Source organism: Euleptes europaea, chromosome 7 (assembly GCF_029931775.1).
Source record: "Euleptes europaea isolate rEulEur1 chromosome 7, rEulEur1.hap1, whole genome shotgun sequence".
Classification (NCBI taxonomy): Eukaryota; Metazoa; Chordata; class Lepidosauria; order Squamata; family Sphaerodactylidae; genus Euleptes; species Euleptes europaea.
The window spans coordinates 93,930,168-93,943,740 of NC_079318.1; the positions used below are offsets into that span (position 1 = coordinate 93,930,168).

Sequence of the window (13,573 nt, forward strand, 5' to 3'; positions counted from 1 at the left end):
GGGTGGAGCCTGAGGAAGGAATGGTTTGTAGTGACCTCAATGCCATAGAGTCCAATTGCTAAAGTTAATTGCTATTTGCTCCAGGGGAATTTGCTCCAGGGGATGGCCATTTGCTCCAGGGGAACTGATAGCCGTTGCCTGGAGGTCAGTTGTAATAGCGGGAGAACTCCAGCCACCACCTGGAGGTTGGCAACCCTATGTGAGAGCCATACAGGAGGTCACCACTTCAAGTTAGAGCGGTTCCTCAGTGGAACAGGCTTCCTTGGGAGGTGGTGAGCTCTTCTTCCCTGGAGGTTTCTAAGCAGAGGCTAGATGGCCATCTGTCAGCAATGCTGATTCTATGACCTTAGGCAGATCATGAGAGGGAGGGCATCTTAGCCATCTTCTGGGCATGGAGTAGGGGTCACTGGGGGTGTGGGGGGGAGATAGTTGTGAATTTCCTGCATTGTGCAGGGGGTTGGACTAGATGGCCCTAGTGGTCCCTTCCAACTCTATGATTCTATTCTATGACTGCAGGTGGTGCAGAATGCAGTGGCTCAGCTATTATCATGATTTAGATGGAGCACCCGCTTCCTAAAAACAATTGGTGGGCTCCAGAAAAGTCGTCGATGGGCATAGAAATATTTGCATATACAATGATGAGATATCTTGGGGATGGGACCCAAGTCTAAACACAAAATTTGCGTTTTATAGACGCCTTATACACATAGCCTGAAGGTAATTTTATACGATATATTTAATAGTTTTGTGCATGAAACAAAAGTTTGTGCACGTTGAACCGTCAGAGAGCAAAGGTGGCGCTGTCTCAGCCACCCATGGGGACAATGTGTGGTTGTTTGGCATCACCTTCATTCCTGACTCTGAATTCACATGCTATTGATAAGCAATTTTTCCTTGGAGATGCTGAATAAACTTTCTGTTGTGTGCCTGTGTTTTGACTGCAACCCGTCACATGAGGTCAGGTGGCATCATGTCAGCGCACAATTTTGGATACTCAACCTGTATTTTGTCAGGCCAGTTCACAGGTTTCATATTGCCAGCAAATCAAAGCATCTGATGTTGCACGCCCAGCCAGCGTGGTATAGAGGTTAACAGCGGTGGTTTGGAGCGGTGGACTCTGATCTGGAGAACCGGGCTTGACTCCCCACTCCTTCACAAAAGCGGCGGAGGCTCATCTGGTGAACCGGGTTGTTTTCCCCACTTCTACACATGAAGCCAGCTGGGTGATCCTGGGCTAGTCACAGCTCTCTCTGAACTCTCTCAGCCCCACCTACCTCACTGATTGTCTGTTGTGGGGAGGGAAAGGGAAGATGGTAAGCCGGTTTAGAATCATAGAATAGAATCATAGAGTTGGAAGGGACCACCAGGGCCATCTAGTCCAACCCCCTACGCAACGCAGGAAATTCACAACTACCTCCCCCCACATCCCCAGTGACCCCTACTCCATGCCCAGAAGATGGCCAAGATGCTCTCCCTCTCATCCTCTGCCTAAGGTCATAGAATCAGTAATGCTGACAGGTGGCCATCTAGCCTCTTCTTAAAAACCTCCAGGGAAGGAGAGCTCACCACCTCCCGAGGAAGCCTGTTCCACTGAGGAACCGCTCAAACTGTTAGAAAATTCTTCCTAATGTCTAGACGGAAACTCTTTCGATTTAATTTCAACCCACTGGTTCTGGTTTGATTCTTCCTTAAGCGGTAGAGAAAGCCGGCCTATAAAAACCAACTCTTCTTCTTCTTCTCACCTATGCCAGTCCCAGATATCTCACTGTGCTGGCTTTCAGTCTTTTGGCAACCTCCTGGGGCAAAGGGCATCCAGCAGCATCCGTCTCCAAGCCAAAGAACTACAAAAGCGTAATTCTCAGTTTCACTCCCAGCTGGCGCCAAAATTCCAACCCCCTCATCTCAGGTCTGCTGTTAGCTTCCGAAACATGCCGCTCGCCCAGATGTACAGACTCTGCCAAGTCCACCCGCGGGGTTCACCAACTGAAAGAGAGGAATGCCTCCTCTGCGGCCTTTCAAGGCTTAATCCCTCTGAAGTTTCAAGGGCCTTGACGGAAACAAGCCGAGCGCCAAGATACACGCCCGATCTCCAAAGGCCCACTTCGGAGGGTCCAAGGTCGGGCCGATGATTGTTCAACAGGCATGGAATGTCACCGTGATGTTTCCAGGAGACACAACTTTAATCGTGGGTGACAGCCGATGACAATTTCAGGGGTATGTAAACAAAGAGGCTGGCAACCTCAGCAACTCCGAATGACAAGAGTCCCCCTTTTACAGACCATTATTCTGACTACCACCTTAGGTTTTTTCAGCAACCTGGGATGGAGTTTCAGGAGCTTCTGGCCACTGCTGTATCAAGGGCTCTTTTGGCTTCAGGATCATACCAGGTATTAACCAAAAGCCAGCATGGTGTAGTGGTTAAGAGGGGTTGTGGATCAGTGGAAGAGCATCTGCTTGGCATGCAGAAGGTCCCAGGTTCAATCCCCGGCACCTCCAGTTAAAGGGACTAGGCAGGTAGGTGATGTGAAAGACCTTTGCCTGAGACCCTGGAGAGCCATGGGGAGGGGCCGTGGCTCAGTGGCAGAGCATCTGCTTGGCATGCAGAAAGTCCCAGGTTCAATCACCGGCATCGCCAGTTAAAGGGACTAGGCAAGTAGGTGATGTGAAACACCTCTGCCTGAGACCCTGGAGAGCCACTGCCGGTCTGAGTAGACAATACTGACTTTGATGGACCAAGGGTCTGGTTCAGTATGAGGCAGCTTCATGTGTTCAGCGTACCGGACCTCGTCTCAAATAAGGAGCAAACTGCGCTTCCATTCCGATACCACCGCCATGTGCTCTCCTCGCATTCACAACACAAAGATTGACGCACACACGCATGGAGCCTTCTTCGCTCGCAGCCTGCCCTGAGCGCATGGAAACTTCTGCGACACAGAGAACATGCTGTTCCACAGACCAGCAACGTCTCTTTTTCTCCATCCACGAACACAAGTTACCTCTTGCCAGTTGTGTGGCTTTAAAACTTTTACAACCCTCTGTTCTTGTCAGCTGCATATCAGTAATATGAACTGCCCTCCCCTCAATGTAACTGACAGATACGGAGAACAGAGCCCACATGGGTGCCACGAAGGGATGCCAACCTCCAGGTAGGACCTGAAGATCCCCCAGAGTTACAGCTCACCTCCAGACTATAGAGATCAGTTCCCCTGGAGAAAATGGCTGCTTTGGAGGGTGGACTCTATGGCATTGTACCCCGCTGAGGTCCCTGACCTCCCCAGGCTCCACCCACAAATCCCCAGGAGTCCCCAACCTGGATCTAGCAACCCTACCCCCCATCCGCCGCCGGGGGCCAGGGGGGACCTGGCAAACGGACTGCCCCATCTACAAGGAGAGAATACAAAATTATTCCTAATATCCAGCCGGTACCTTTCCGCCCACAATTTAAACCCATTATTGCAGGTTCTATCCTCTGCTGCCACCAGGAACAACTCCCTGCCCTCCTCTAAGTGACAGCCCTTCAAATACTTAAGGAGGGCAATCATGTCCCGTCCCCCCCCCCCCAAACCTCCTCTTCTCCAGACTTTGGTCCTCTCTGGTCTGATCTAAAGGGGTTAAGTCTATCAGCATTGCTCTCTACATCAGAAGCCTTCCCACGGCTTAACTTTGGTGTGCTGAGCTGGTATACAGTTGACAGGACTGATCTGAAGGTGTAGAAGGCCTCAGCAAAACTCCAGAAAGTCACACATCTTTGACTTAACCAGCATCTCTTACACACAACCATGTGGCCCTTGGGAGAGAACACCATGTACTTCGACCGGCCCGGTCCTAAACTACTTCGCAGAGCTGCCGGGAAGGCAGATGAGCCCTGCGAAACATTCATCAGCGCATAAAAGCAGGACAGCCATGGCACGGCCATAATGAATAAAAGCGGCTTGAAACTGCATCGTTTTCCGGGCCTTGCGCTTATTTTTAGTAACAAACTGTTGTGCCCTGCCTTGGTTTTCTGGAATCCACAGGGGAGATGGTCCTCGCTCTCTGACATGCCCACTAGTCCTCCAATAATAGAGAGCATTTAATTGGCAGTGACTCGAACACCGGCCGTACAAAAAGTGTTTACGCCGCTCAGAAGCTCTTCCTGAAAATAACGCTTATTTAACACTTAGAGCTATTCTTCGAGTAACACGGCACGAATTAATTTAATAAATAATAAAACACGTGGTGCTTTCACATACAGACACATCTTAACTGTAATTCTTACAGGCACTATGTAAGACAGCTTGATATAATGGGAGGAGGGGTGGCTGAGAGTGTCTTACCTAAGAATATCTAGACCAGGGGTCCCCAACCTTTTTTTGAGCCTGTGGGCACATTTGGAAATCTGACACGGCATGGTGGGTGCAGCAACAATATGGCTACCACAAACGGCTGCAGCAGGAGGATGCCTAATATACTGGGTGCTGTGGGACACAGGCGGGAGAATGCTGCTGCAGTCGTCTTGCTTGTGGGCTTCCTAAAGGCTCCTGGTTGGCCACTGTGTGAACAGACTGCTGGACTTGATGGGCCTTGGCCTGATCCAGCAGGGCTTTTCTTATGCTCTTATGTTCTAAGGCTTTAAGAGGGGAGTTGATATGTTCATGGAGGAGGGAGCTATTCATGGCTACTAGTCAAAATGGATACTAGTCATGATGCAGACCTGTTCTCTCCAGGACCAGAGGAGCAGGCCTATTATCTTAGGTGATGTGGAGCACAGGCAGGACAATGCTGCTGCAGTCGTCTTGCTTGGGGGCTTCCTGGAGGCACCTGGTCAGCCAATGTGTGAACAGACTACTGGACTTGACGGGCCTTGGTCTGATCCAGCAGGTTTTTCTTATGTTCTTATGAGAGGACATGTTCATGGAGAAGAGGGCTAGCCGTGGCTACTGGTCAAAATGAATACCAGTCATGATGCATACCTATTCTCTCCAGGATCAGAGGAGCAGGCCTATTATATTAGGTGCTGTGGGACATAAGCAGGACAATGCTGCTGCAGTCGTCTTGCTTGTGGGCTTCCTAGAGGCACCTGGTCGGCCACTGTGTGAACAGACTGCTGGACTTGATGGGCCTTGGCCTGATCCCGCAGGGCCTTTCTTATGTTCTTATGAGGCAGAGCCAGACACAAAATGATTGCCACAACTTAACTTCAGTGTAGATCCTTGTGCTGTACTGGCAGCTGCCGCCAAAACAACATCTAAAGAAATCTGCACAGCCAGTCACGTCTCCAACTGTCTACCAGAAGCCTTGCTGGGCAAAAGCCCGACCCGGCCTCACCCACTTCCTAAAAACACTTCGTGGAGAACAGAAAAGGTGTCAGTGGGCACCATGGCACTGATGGGCACCACATTGGGGACCCCTGACCTAGACAGCTCACGGCAGACGTGGTTTGAACCACACATACATACCACAGCCTATTTGCTTAACCACCAGGCCACTGTAACTCACATCACCAATTTAAATACATCTACAATTCTCGCTGTACAGGATGACTGAGCCCCGGAAAGGATACAAGGAGCAGGCTGTACCCCACCATGACATTATTATCATTGATGGTACTGGAAGCAGATACTCTTCGGTTTTCCTCTGCTGAGAGGATCTCATCTTCTCAGGTTTCCTCAGGGTACTTCCATTTCCGGAATAGTCAAATAAATCGCAAAGGGGTAGCTGTATGAAGTCTCTCATAGCAAAATTAGGCAAAAAACCCCAGTGAAACCTTAAAGCAGGGGTGGGGAATGTCAGGCCCAGGGGTCGTTTAAGGCCCGCAAAATCATTTGGTCAGGCCCTTTGTGGGTCCTGGCAGATCTCTAGCTCAGAAGGATCTAAGACTGGCGATCCGCCCCCTCCCGAGGACAGGAATAGCCTCTATTCAAGGCGGATGTGAGTTTGTTTTGCAGAGAAAAGGAACCATTTTTTCCCCTTGCAGAAGAGTCGTTAGCTGTGGAGCTGCTAGGACCGCCCAAGAAACTGTGTTAACCCTTTCCCACTACTACTACAAGAGGGCTGGGGGTGGAAGTGGTGACAATGGAGGGGTTAAAGGGGGCAGGGCCAGAATGCGCGGGGGGGGGGGGAGTTCTTAGCCAGTGTGTCCTCATTTCATCCCTGCAGGCGGAGGTAGCAGGAGCCGGCTGTAGAATCCAGCCCCAACCATGCGGAGCAGGAGCAACTCCGGCATGTGGCTGGACGGCTACGCCCGGCTGGTGCAACAGACTACCCTGTGCCACCAGGTGGGCGAGTGGGCCACTAGTTGGATGCCTCCCTGCTTGCCCGCGCCCGGGGGGGGGGGAAGGTCATCTGGGGCAGCTGCCTGCTTGGGGCTTAGTCAGCTAATTTTTAAGTTGATAGTTTTGAATGGCCCGCGAATGATGTTCTAAATATCCAAATGGCCCTTGGCAGAAAAAAAGTTCCCCACCCCTGCCTTAAAGAGTAACAACATTGATTTCACTAGGAGCTTTCATGGGTTACACAGCCCCCTCCTGTGACCCACAGACACTCATATTAAAATAAATATTAGATTCCAGTCCAGTAGCCACTTCGTGACCATTAAGATTTTTGGGGTATAAGCTCTTGTCAGTCTAAGCACTGATGAAGGGAGCTTTGACTCTCGGAGGTTTATATCCCGAAAATCTTGCTGGTCTCTAAAGTGCTGCGCACGTGTGTGTGTGTGTTAAGTGCCGTCAAGCCGCTTCCGACTCATGGCAACCCTATGAATCAATGTCCTCCAAAACATCCTATCCTTAACAGCCTTGCTCAGATCTTGCAAAGTGAGGGCCGTAGCTTCCTTCATAGAAGAAGAAGAGTTGGTTTTTATATGCCGACTTTCTCTACCACTCAAGGGAGACTCGAACCGGCTTACAATCGCCTTCCCCTCCCCACAACAGACACCCTGTGAGGTGGGTGAGGCTGAGACAGCGTGACTGGCCCAAGGTCACCCAGCTGGCTTCATGTGTAGGAGTGGGGAAACAAATCCAGTTCACCAGATTAGCCTGCTCCGCTCATGTAGAGGAGCGGGGAATCAAACCCGGTTCTCCAGATCAGAGGCCTCCGCTCCCAACCATCGCTCTTAACCACTACACCACGCTGGCTCATAGAGTCAATGCATCTCTCATTTGGGCTTCCTCCTTTCCTGCTGCCTTCTACTTTTCCTAGCATGATTATCTTTTCCAGTTACTCTTTGTCTTCTCATAATGTGACCAAAATCTTCTCATAATGTGACCAAAATCTTCTCATAATGTGACCAAAGTACGATAGCCTCAGTTTAGTTATTTTAGCTTCTAGGGTCAGTTCAGGCTTGATTTGATTGAAAAACTACTGATTTGTTTTTTTGGCAGTCCAGGGTATCCGTAACACTCTTCGCCAACACCACATTTCAAAGGAATCTACTTTCTTTCTGTCAGCTTTCTTCATTGTCCAGCTTTCACACCCATACCTAATAATAAGGGATACTATGGCATGAATTAACTTGATCGTGGTGGCTAGTGACGTATCTAAGGTGCTACTGGACTCTAATCTAGCTGTTCTACTACAGGCGAACACGGCTACCCTCTGAGACAAACGCTGTTAGTTTTTAAGGTGGATTTTAGACAAATAAATACAAGGTGCAGCAGGGGTACAAACGTGACAGTATTGCCTAAGTCAACAGGAAAATGTGGCTTGCAACACAAGCATATTAAAGAGGTGGTGGCAACCACTGGAGAAGAGGTTTCGGCCGCTGTCTACTAGCAGCCAAGGAAGATACATGGGGGATTCCAATGCTCACAGCAAACAGACAAAGCTTACTTTATATGACTGGAATGGAAGCGGAAAACCCTTGCCAACTGAAGATGGCACCGGTGTGCTGTTTCCCTTTTCACTTGCGATATCCCCGTAACTTAAGTAGCCAAATTCAGCAGCTGAATACTCCGCTGCTTTGAGATTTTAAGCTGTTCCCTTCCTTGCGAGCTCTTCATGCTGAGAGTAAAAGGCAACAGGGCTTAGCTGAGGAATTACAGAGGAGGCTGCATTTTTAACGGATGCTCTCATTCATCGGTGGCCAGCTTGCAGCGCCAAGTACCACAGGTTGAAGGCAGGGGAGGTGTCTGCGACGCTCCCAGAAAGAAGCAGGAGAATCTGTGGCGTAGAGCAAGACTAACAGTGCATTTCTGAGGAGAGTTACTCCAGTCTAAGCCCATGGTGGAATGCCTGGCCATCTTCTGGGCATGGAGTAGGGGTCACTGGGGGGTGGGAGGTAGTTGCAAAATTCCTGCATTGTGCAGGGGGTTGTACTAGATGACCCTGGGGGTCCCTTCCAACTCTATGATTCTACATCAGGGCCCTGCAGGATCTGAAAGCTTTCCGCAGGGCCTGTAAGACAGAGCTTTTCCACCAAGCCTACAACTGAGGACAGCCACTTATATCATCTTATACCATCTTTACTGGCCTCCCCACCCCACTCCTTCCCTCGAGTGGGAATAATATAACTTGAAGGGTTGTCACCATATGGTGCCTACAGCTTGTTTAGGATCTGGGCGCCATTGTGTTAGGATTTTAGAGTTTTACTGTTTGGTTTTATTGAGGATTATGTGCACTGTTTGTTGTGCTTTTAATGATGTTACCCGCCCTGAGCCAGCTTGCTGGGGAGGGCGGGTTATAAGTCTAAAAAATTAATTAATAAATACAATTGAAATGAACGGGCTTAGACTGGCGTAACTCTCCTGAGGAATGCACTGTAAAAGTATGACCAGCTATGCTGAATGCGGTACACCAGCCACATACTGCAAAGCACCCAGGCCTCCATAAAACTCCTGGTGTCGTCGCTTGCCTGAGACTGCGGCAACCAGTGGCCGTCTAACACCTGGAAAGGATGCTGTACAAGAGGGAGACAGTGTGGGGTAGTTTCAAACCAGCATCTGGGAGGCCCAAGCTCACATGCCCTATGAGGAGAGGTTGAAATGCTTAGGGCTGTTTAGCTTGGAAAGAAGGTGGTTAAGGGGAGACATAATAGAGCTCGAAAAAATTACGCATGGTATGGAGAGAGTGGACAGGGAGAAGCTTTTCTCCCTCTTTCATCATACTAGAAAGCGGGGTCATCTGCTGAAAAACAGATAAAAGGGAGTTTTTGTACACACAATGCATAGTTAGATTGTGGAACTCCCATCAAGGTCCATGAAATTCAGTATTGTCTACTCAGACAGCAGCGGCTCTCCAGGGTCTCAGGAAGAGGTCTTTCACATCACCTACTTGCCTAGTCCCTGTAACTTGAGATGCCGGGGATCGAACCTGGGACCTTCTGCAAGCCAAGCAGATGCTCTACCACTGAGCCACGGCCCCTCCCCCTTCCCTCCTGGCAAATGATAAGCAAGACCCAGAAGTTCCCTTCTAAGGTAACTAATACTCTGAAAATCTTGTTCGTCTCGAAGGTGCCACTAGACACAAATCTAACTGTTCATCCTTGGTTCAGGTAAATTTCCCTGCACATCACGAGTCTAGGAAGTTCCTGTGCATTACAGTTTAAGTCCAAACTGAGCTACATATTCCCCAGCTATCCTCAAAGAGGTTCAGTTACACTTGCTTCTGCCCCTTCCTTCTGGCCCCTGCTTATTATTTGCCAGGAGGGAACGGAGCCAGCATATCAACTAAGTCCGCTTACCGTTCCACCTCTTTCTGGTGGGAAGAGCCTGGACTTTCTAGAGGCCCAAAGATCGGCCACACACACAGCCTCAAATTCCTAACATTTTGTATAATAACATACATACATACATGTATGTTATTATATATCTATGCATGTATGTATGTAACATTTTATGTAATAATCAAGACCTCCAGCCTCAGCCTTTCAAGCTTTAAAACAAGGATCACCTCATCCTACCATACCAAGGATCAAGGGGCTGTGGCTCAGTGGTAGAGCATCTGCTCAGCATGCAGAAGGTCCGAGGTTTAATCCCCGGCATCTCCAGCTAAAGGGACTAGGCAAGGTGATGTGAAAGACCTCTGCCTGAGACCCTGGAGAGCTGCTGCTAGTATTGACACTATTGACTTTGATGGACCAAGGTAATCCCAGTACAAGGCAGCTTCATGCGTTCATGGGTTCAACAAGACTATAAAACAGCCCGTGCACTTCCAGTGCTGACAAATAAAAGTGTTCTACATCAAATCAAGCCTCCCTAGAAGCTAAAATGACTAAACTGAGGAGAAAGTGCCAAAGCAGGACTACAGCTGAACATCAAGAAGATAAAAGTAAGGACTGCAGGAGAACTACTCAGCTTTAAGGTTGACAATGAGGAAATTGAAATTGTTCAAGACTTTCTATTCCTTGGCTCCATCATCAACCCAAAGGGAGACTGCAGCCAAGATATCGGAAGGCAGCTGACGCTGGGAAGGGCAGCTATGAAGGAGCTAGAAAAGATTCTGAAGTGTAAGGATGTGTCACTGGCCACCAAGATCAAATTAATTCATGCCATCGACTCCCTATTACTATGTATGGGTGTGAAAGCTGGACAATGAAGAAAACTGATAGGAAGAAAGTAGATTCCTTTGAAATGTGGTGTTGGAGGAGAGTGTTATGGATACCCTGAACTGCCAAAACAACAAATCAGTGGGTTATAGATCAAATCATGCCCAAACTGACCCTAGAAACTAATATGACTAAACTGATGCTAATTCACAGTGGGTAGCCGTGTTAGTCTGTCTGCAGTAGTAGAAAAGGGCAAGAGTCCAGTAGCACCTTAAAGACTAACAAAAATATTTTCTGGTAGGGTATGAGCTTTCATGAGCCACAGCTCTGAGCTGTGGCTCACAAAAGCTCATACCCTACCAGAAAATATTTTTGTTAGTCTTTAAGGTGCTACTGGACTCTTGCCCTTTTCTACTACTGCAGACAGACTAACACGGCTACCCACTGTGAATTATCTTCATGGAAGGCACCACATTTAGCCGTACAGAATGGAAATCCATCAACCTTGTGAAGAAACTTGCACAGGTACAGACAGACATCATTTTTCTCACTAAATGCAGTAAACTGATGCTGTCGTACTTTGGTCACATTATGAGAAGACAGGAGTCACTGGAAAAGACAATCATGCTAGAAAAAGTGGAAGACAGCAGGAAAAGAGGAAGACCCAACAAGAGATTGATTAACTATAAAGGAAGCCACAACCCACAGTTTGCAAGACTTTGAGCACGGCTGTTAACTATAAAATGTTTGGGAGGTAATTAATTCATAGTCGCCCTAGGTCGGAAGTGACTTGGCGGCATTTAACACACAAACATTTTAGCTTCGATTTTAATTGTTTTAGTGATGCATTTTTGTTGGTTGTAATGGGGAGGGGTCGTGGCTCAGTGGTAGAGCAGCTGCTTGGCATGCAGAAGGTCCCAGGTTCAATCTCTGGCATCCTCTGTTAAAGGGATTAGGCAAGTAGGTAATGTGAAAGACCTCTGCCTGAGACCCTGGAGAGCCGCTGCTGGTCTGAGTAGACAATACTGACTTTGATGGACCAAGGGTCTGATTCAGTATAAGGCAACTTCATGTGTTCAGGTGTGTTTTTAAGGCGTGATTTTATTCTGTATGTTTTTAACTTGTTAGCTACCTTGGGGGCCCGTATGAGGGCAGAGTAGCAGGGAATAAATATTGTAAGTGAACGAATGAATCAATAAAGATGGACATTTAGCATGTCCACAGGCTTCATAGCCATCTTCATAAGAGCATAAGAAAAGTCCTGCTGGATCAGACCAAGGCCCATCAAGTCCAGCAGTCTGTTCCCAGTGGCCAACCAGGGGCATCTAGGAAGCCCACAAACAAGACGACTGCAGCAGCACCATCCTGCCTGTGTTCCACAGCACCTAATATAATAGACACGCCCCTCTGATCCTGGAGAGAATAGGTATGCATCATGACTAGTGTCCATTTTGACTAGTAGCCATGGATAGCCCTCTCCTCCATGAACATGTCCACTCCCCTCTTCAAGCCTTCCAAGTTGCCAGCCATCACCACATCCTGGGGCAGGGAGTTCCACAATTTAACCATGTGTTGTGTGAAGAAATACTTCCTTTTATCGGTTTGGCATCTCTCACCCTCCAGCTTCAGCAGATGACCCTGCGTTCTAGTATTATGAGAGAGGGAGAAAAGCTTCTCCCGGTCCACTCTCTCTATACCAGGTCAGGGCTGCTACTCATAAGAACATAAGCCCTGCTGTATCAGACCAAGGCCCATCAAGTCCAGCAGTCTGTTCCCACAGTGGCCAACCAGGGGCCTCTAGAAAGCCCACAAACAAGACGGCTGCAGCAGCATTTTCCTGCTTGTGGTCCACAGCACCTAATATAATAGCTTTCACCCTACAGTAAATGTCATTCCAGCCCTGCATTCTTCCTGACTAGCCACAGTTGTCATATGACACAAAGATGGAAGAACAGTTAACAACCATGCTGCAAACTTTATGGCCTAAGTTACACAGAAGAAAACAGAGAGAGAGAGAGATTGTTGCCTTGTTCTTGGAAGGCAAAACTGACCCACTGAAGGAAGCTTTTTGGGGTGCAACGCTTCCCTCTCCCCAGCCACCCCCCCTTCCAGTCCCTCTCGCCCCGGACCTACCTCCTCTAACTCATCCTTGGCATCCAAGCTGGTGTAGATCAGCAATTTCCCTCCTGCACCTCCTCCTCCTCCACCTGTCGTAGCTGCTGCTGCTGCTGCACCCCCTTTGCCTTTCTGCATCTCCATAGCAGGCTGGGGCAAGAGAGGCGCCCCCCTTTTTCTCTCTGGCAACGCTCGCTTCGCCAGTGGTGGGAGGAGGGGGGTGAGATCAATGGGGGAAGCCCCACGCTCACCCCCCCTGCAGTTTCCTCAAGGGCTGCCTATGGGGAGTGGGGGTCAAATCTATTAGGGTGGGAGGGTGGAAAGCGAGGGAGGGGGGTCCTCCTCCTCTTCCTGAAGCCCCCTGACTTTTCCCTCCTTGAGAGATGTGTGCCTATAGCTACACCTCACTTTTTTTTTTTAAAGGGGAGCACTTTTTGGGGGAGGGGGATGCTTAAGTCTCCCTTTCTTGTCAACCTATTTTTTGGGGGGGAGGGCCCTTTCAGTTCCTAATTTGGGGGACCATGATTGACAAAACAAGGCAGATTAAGGGGAGAAGGAAATACTTGAATGAGATATGTTTTTTTGGGGGGGGGTCTCCTAGCTTTGAGGGGCGGGGCTTTTGGAGTAGGGGGCTTCTGGGGCGGGTCTGTAGACCCAGGGGGCGGGGCTTGGGCAGATAAGGGAGGGGGAAACTCTCTTTTGCAGCCGTGTCTATCTGGCTTTTTCTCCCTCCTGGAAACGAATTAAGGGGGGGATGTATGTATATATAAAGGGGGGGGTGTCTGCACCGGTGGGGGGGTAGGGAGGGGGAGCGCGAGCCTCCTCGCCCCCCACCCAGCCAGCCGAGCAGACCGGAAGTCAGTGGTTGGGGTGAGCGAGTGTGTGAGGGAACGGGCAAGGAAAGAGCCGAGCCTCGCGCAGCCGGAAGAGCCCGCCTCTTCTCTTCCCCCGCCCCCCTGCCGCGGCGGCGGCCTATCAGCGCTCAGGGAGAGGGGT

At 49.3% G+C, this 13,573-nt stretch overlaps 1 protein-coding gene across 1 annotated transcript in view; it reads right to left on the reverse strand.

The window, feature by feature from the left end:
- Nucleotides 1-12,721, reverse strand: part of INTS3 (integrator complex subunit 3) — a 104,306-nt gene extending 91,585 nt beyond the window's left edge. Inside the window, exon 1 of the mRNA XM_056853904.1 lies at nt 12,596-12,721. Coding sequence (XP_056709882.1) covers nt 12,596-12,721 — 126 coding nt within the window. The remainder of the gene's footprint in view (nt 1-12,595) is intronic.
- Nucleotides 12,722-13,573: the final 852 nt, after the last annotated feature.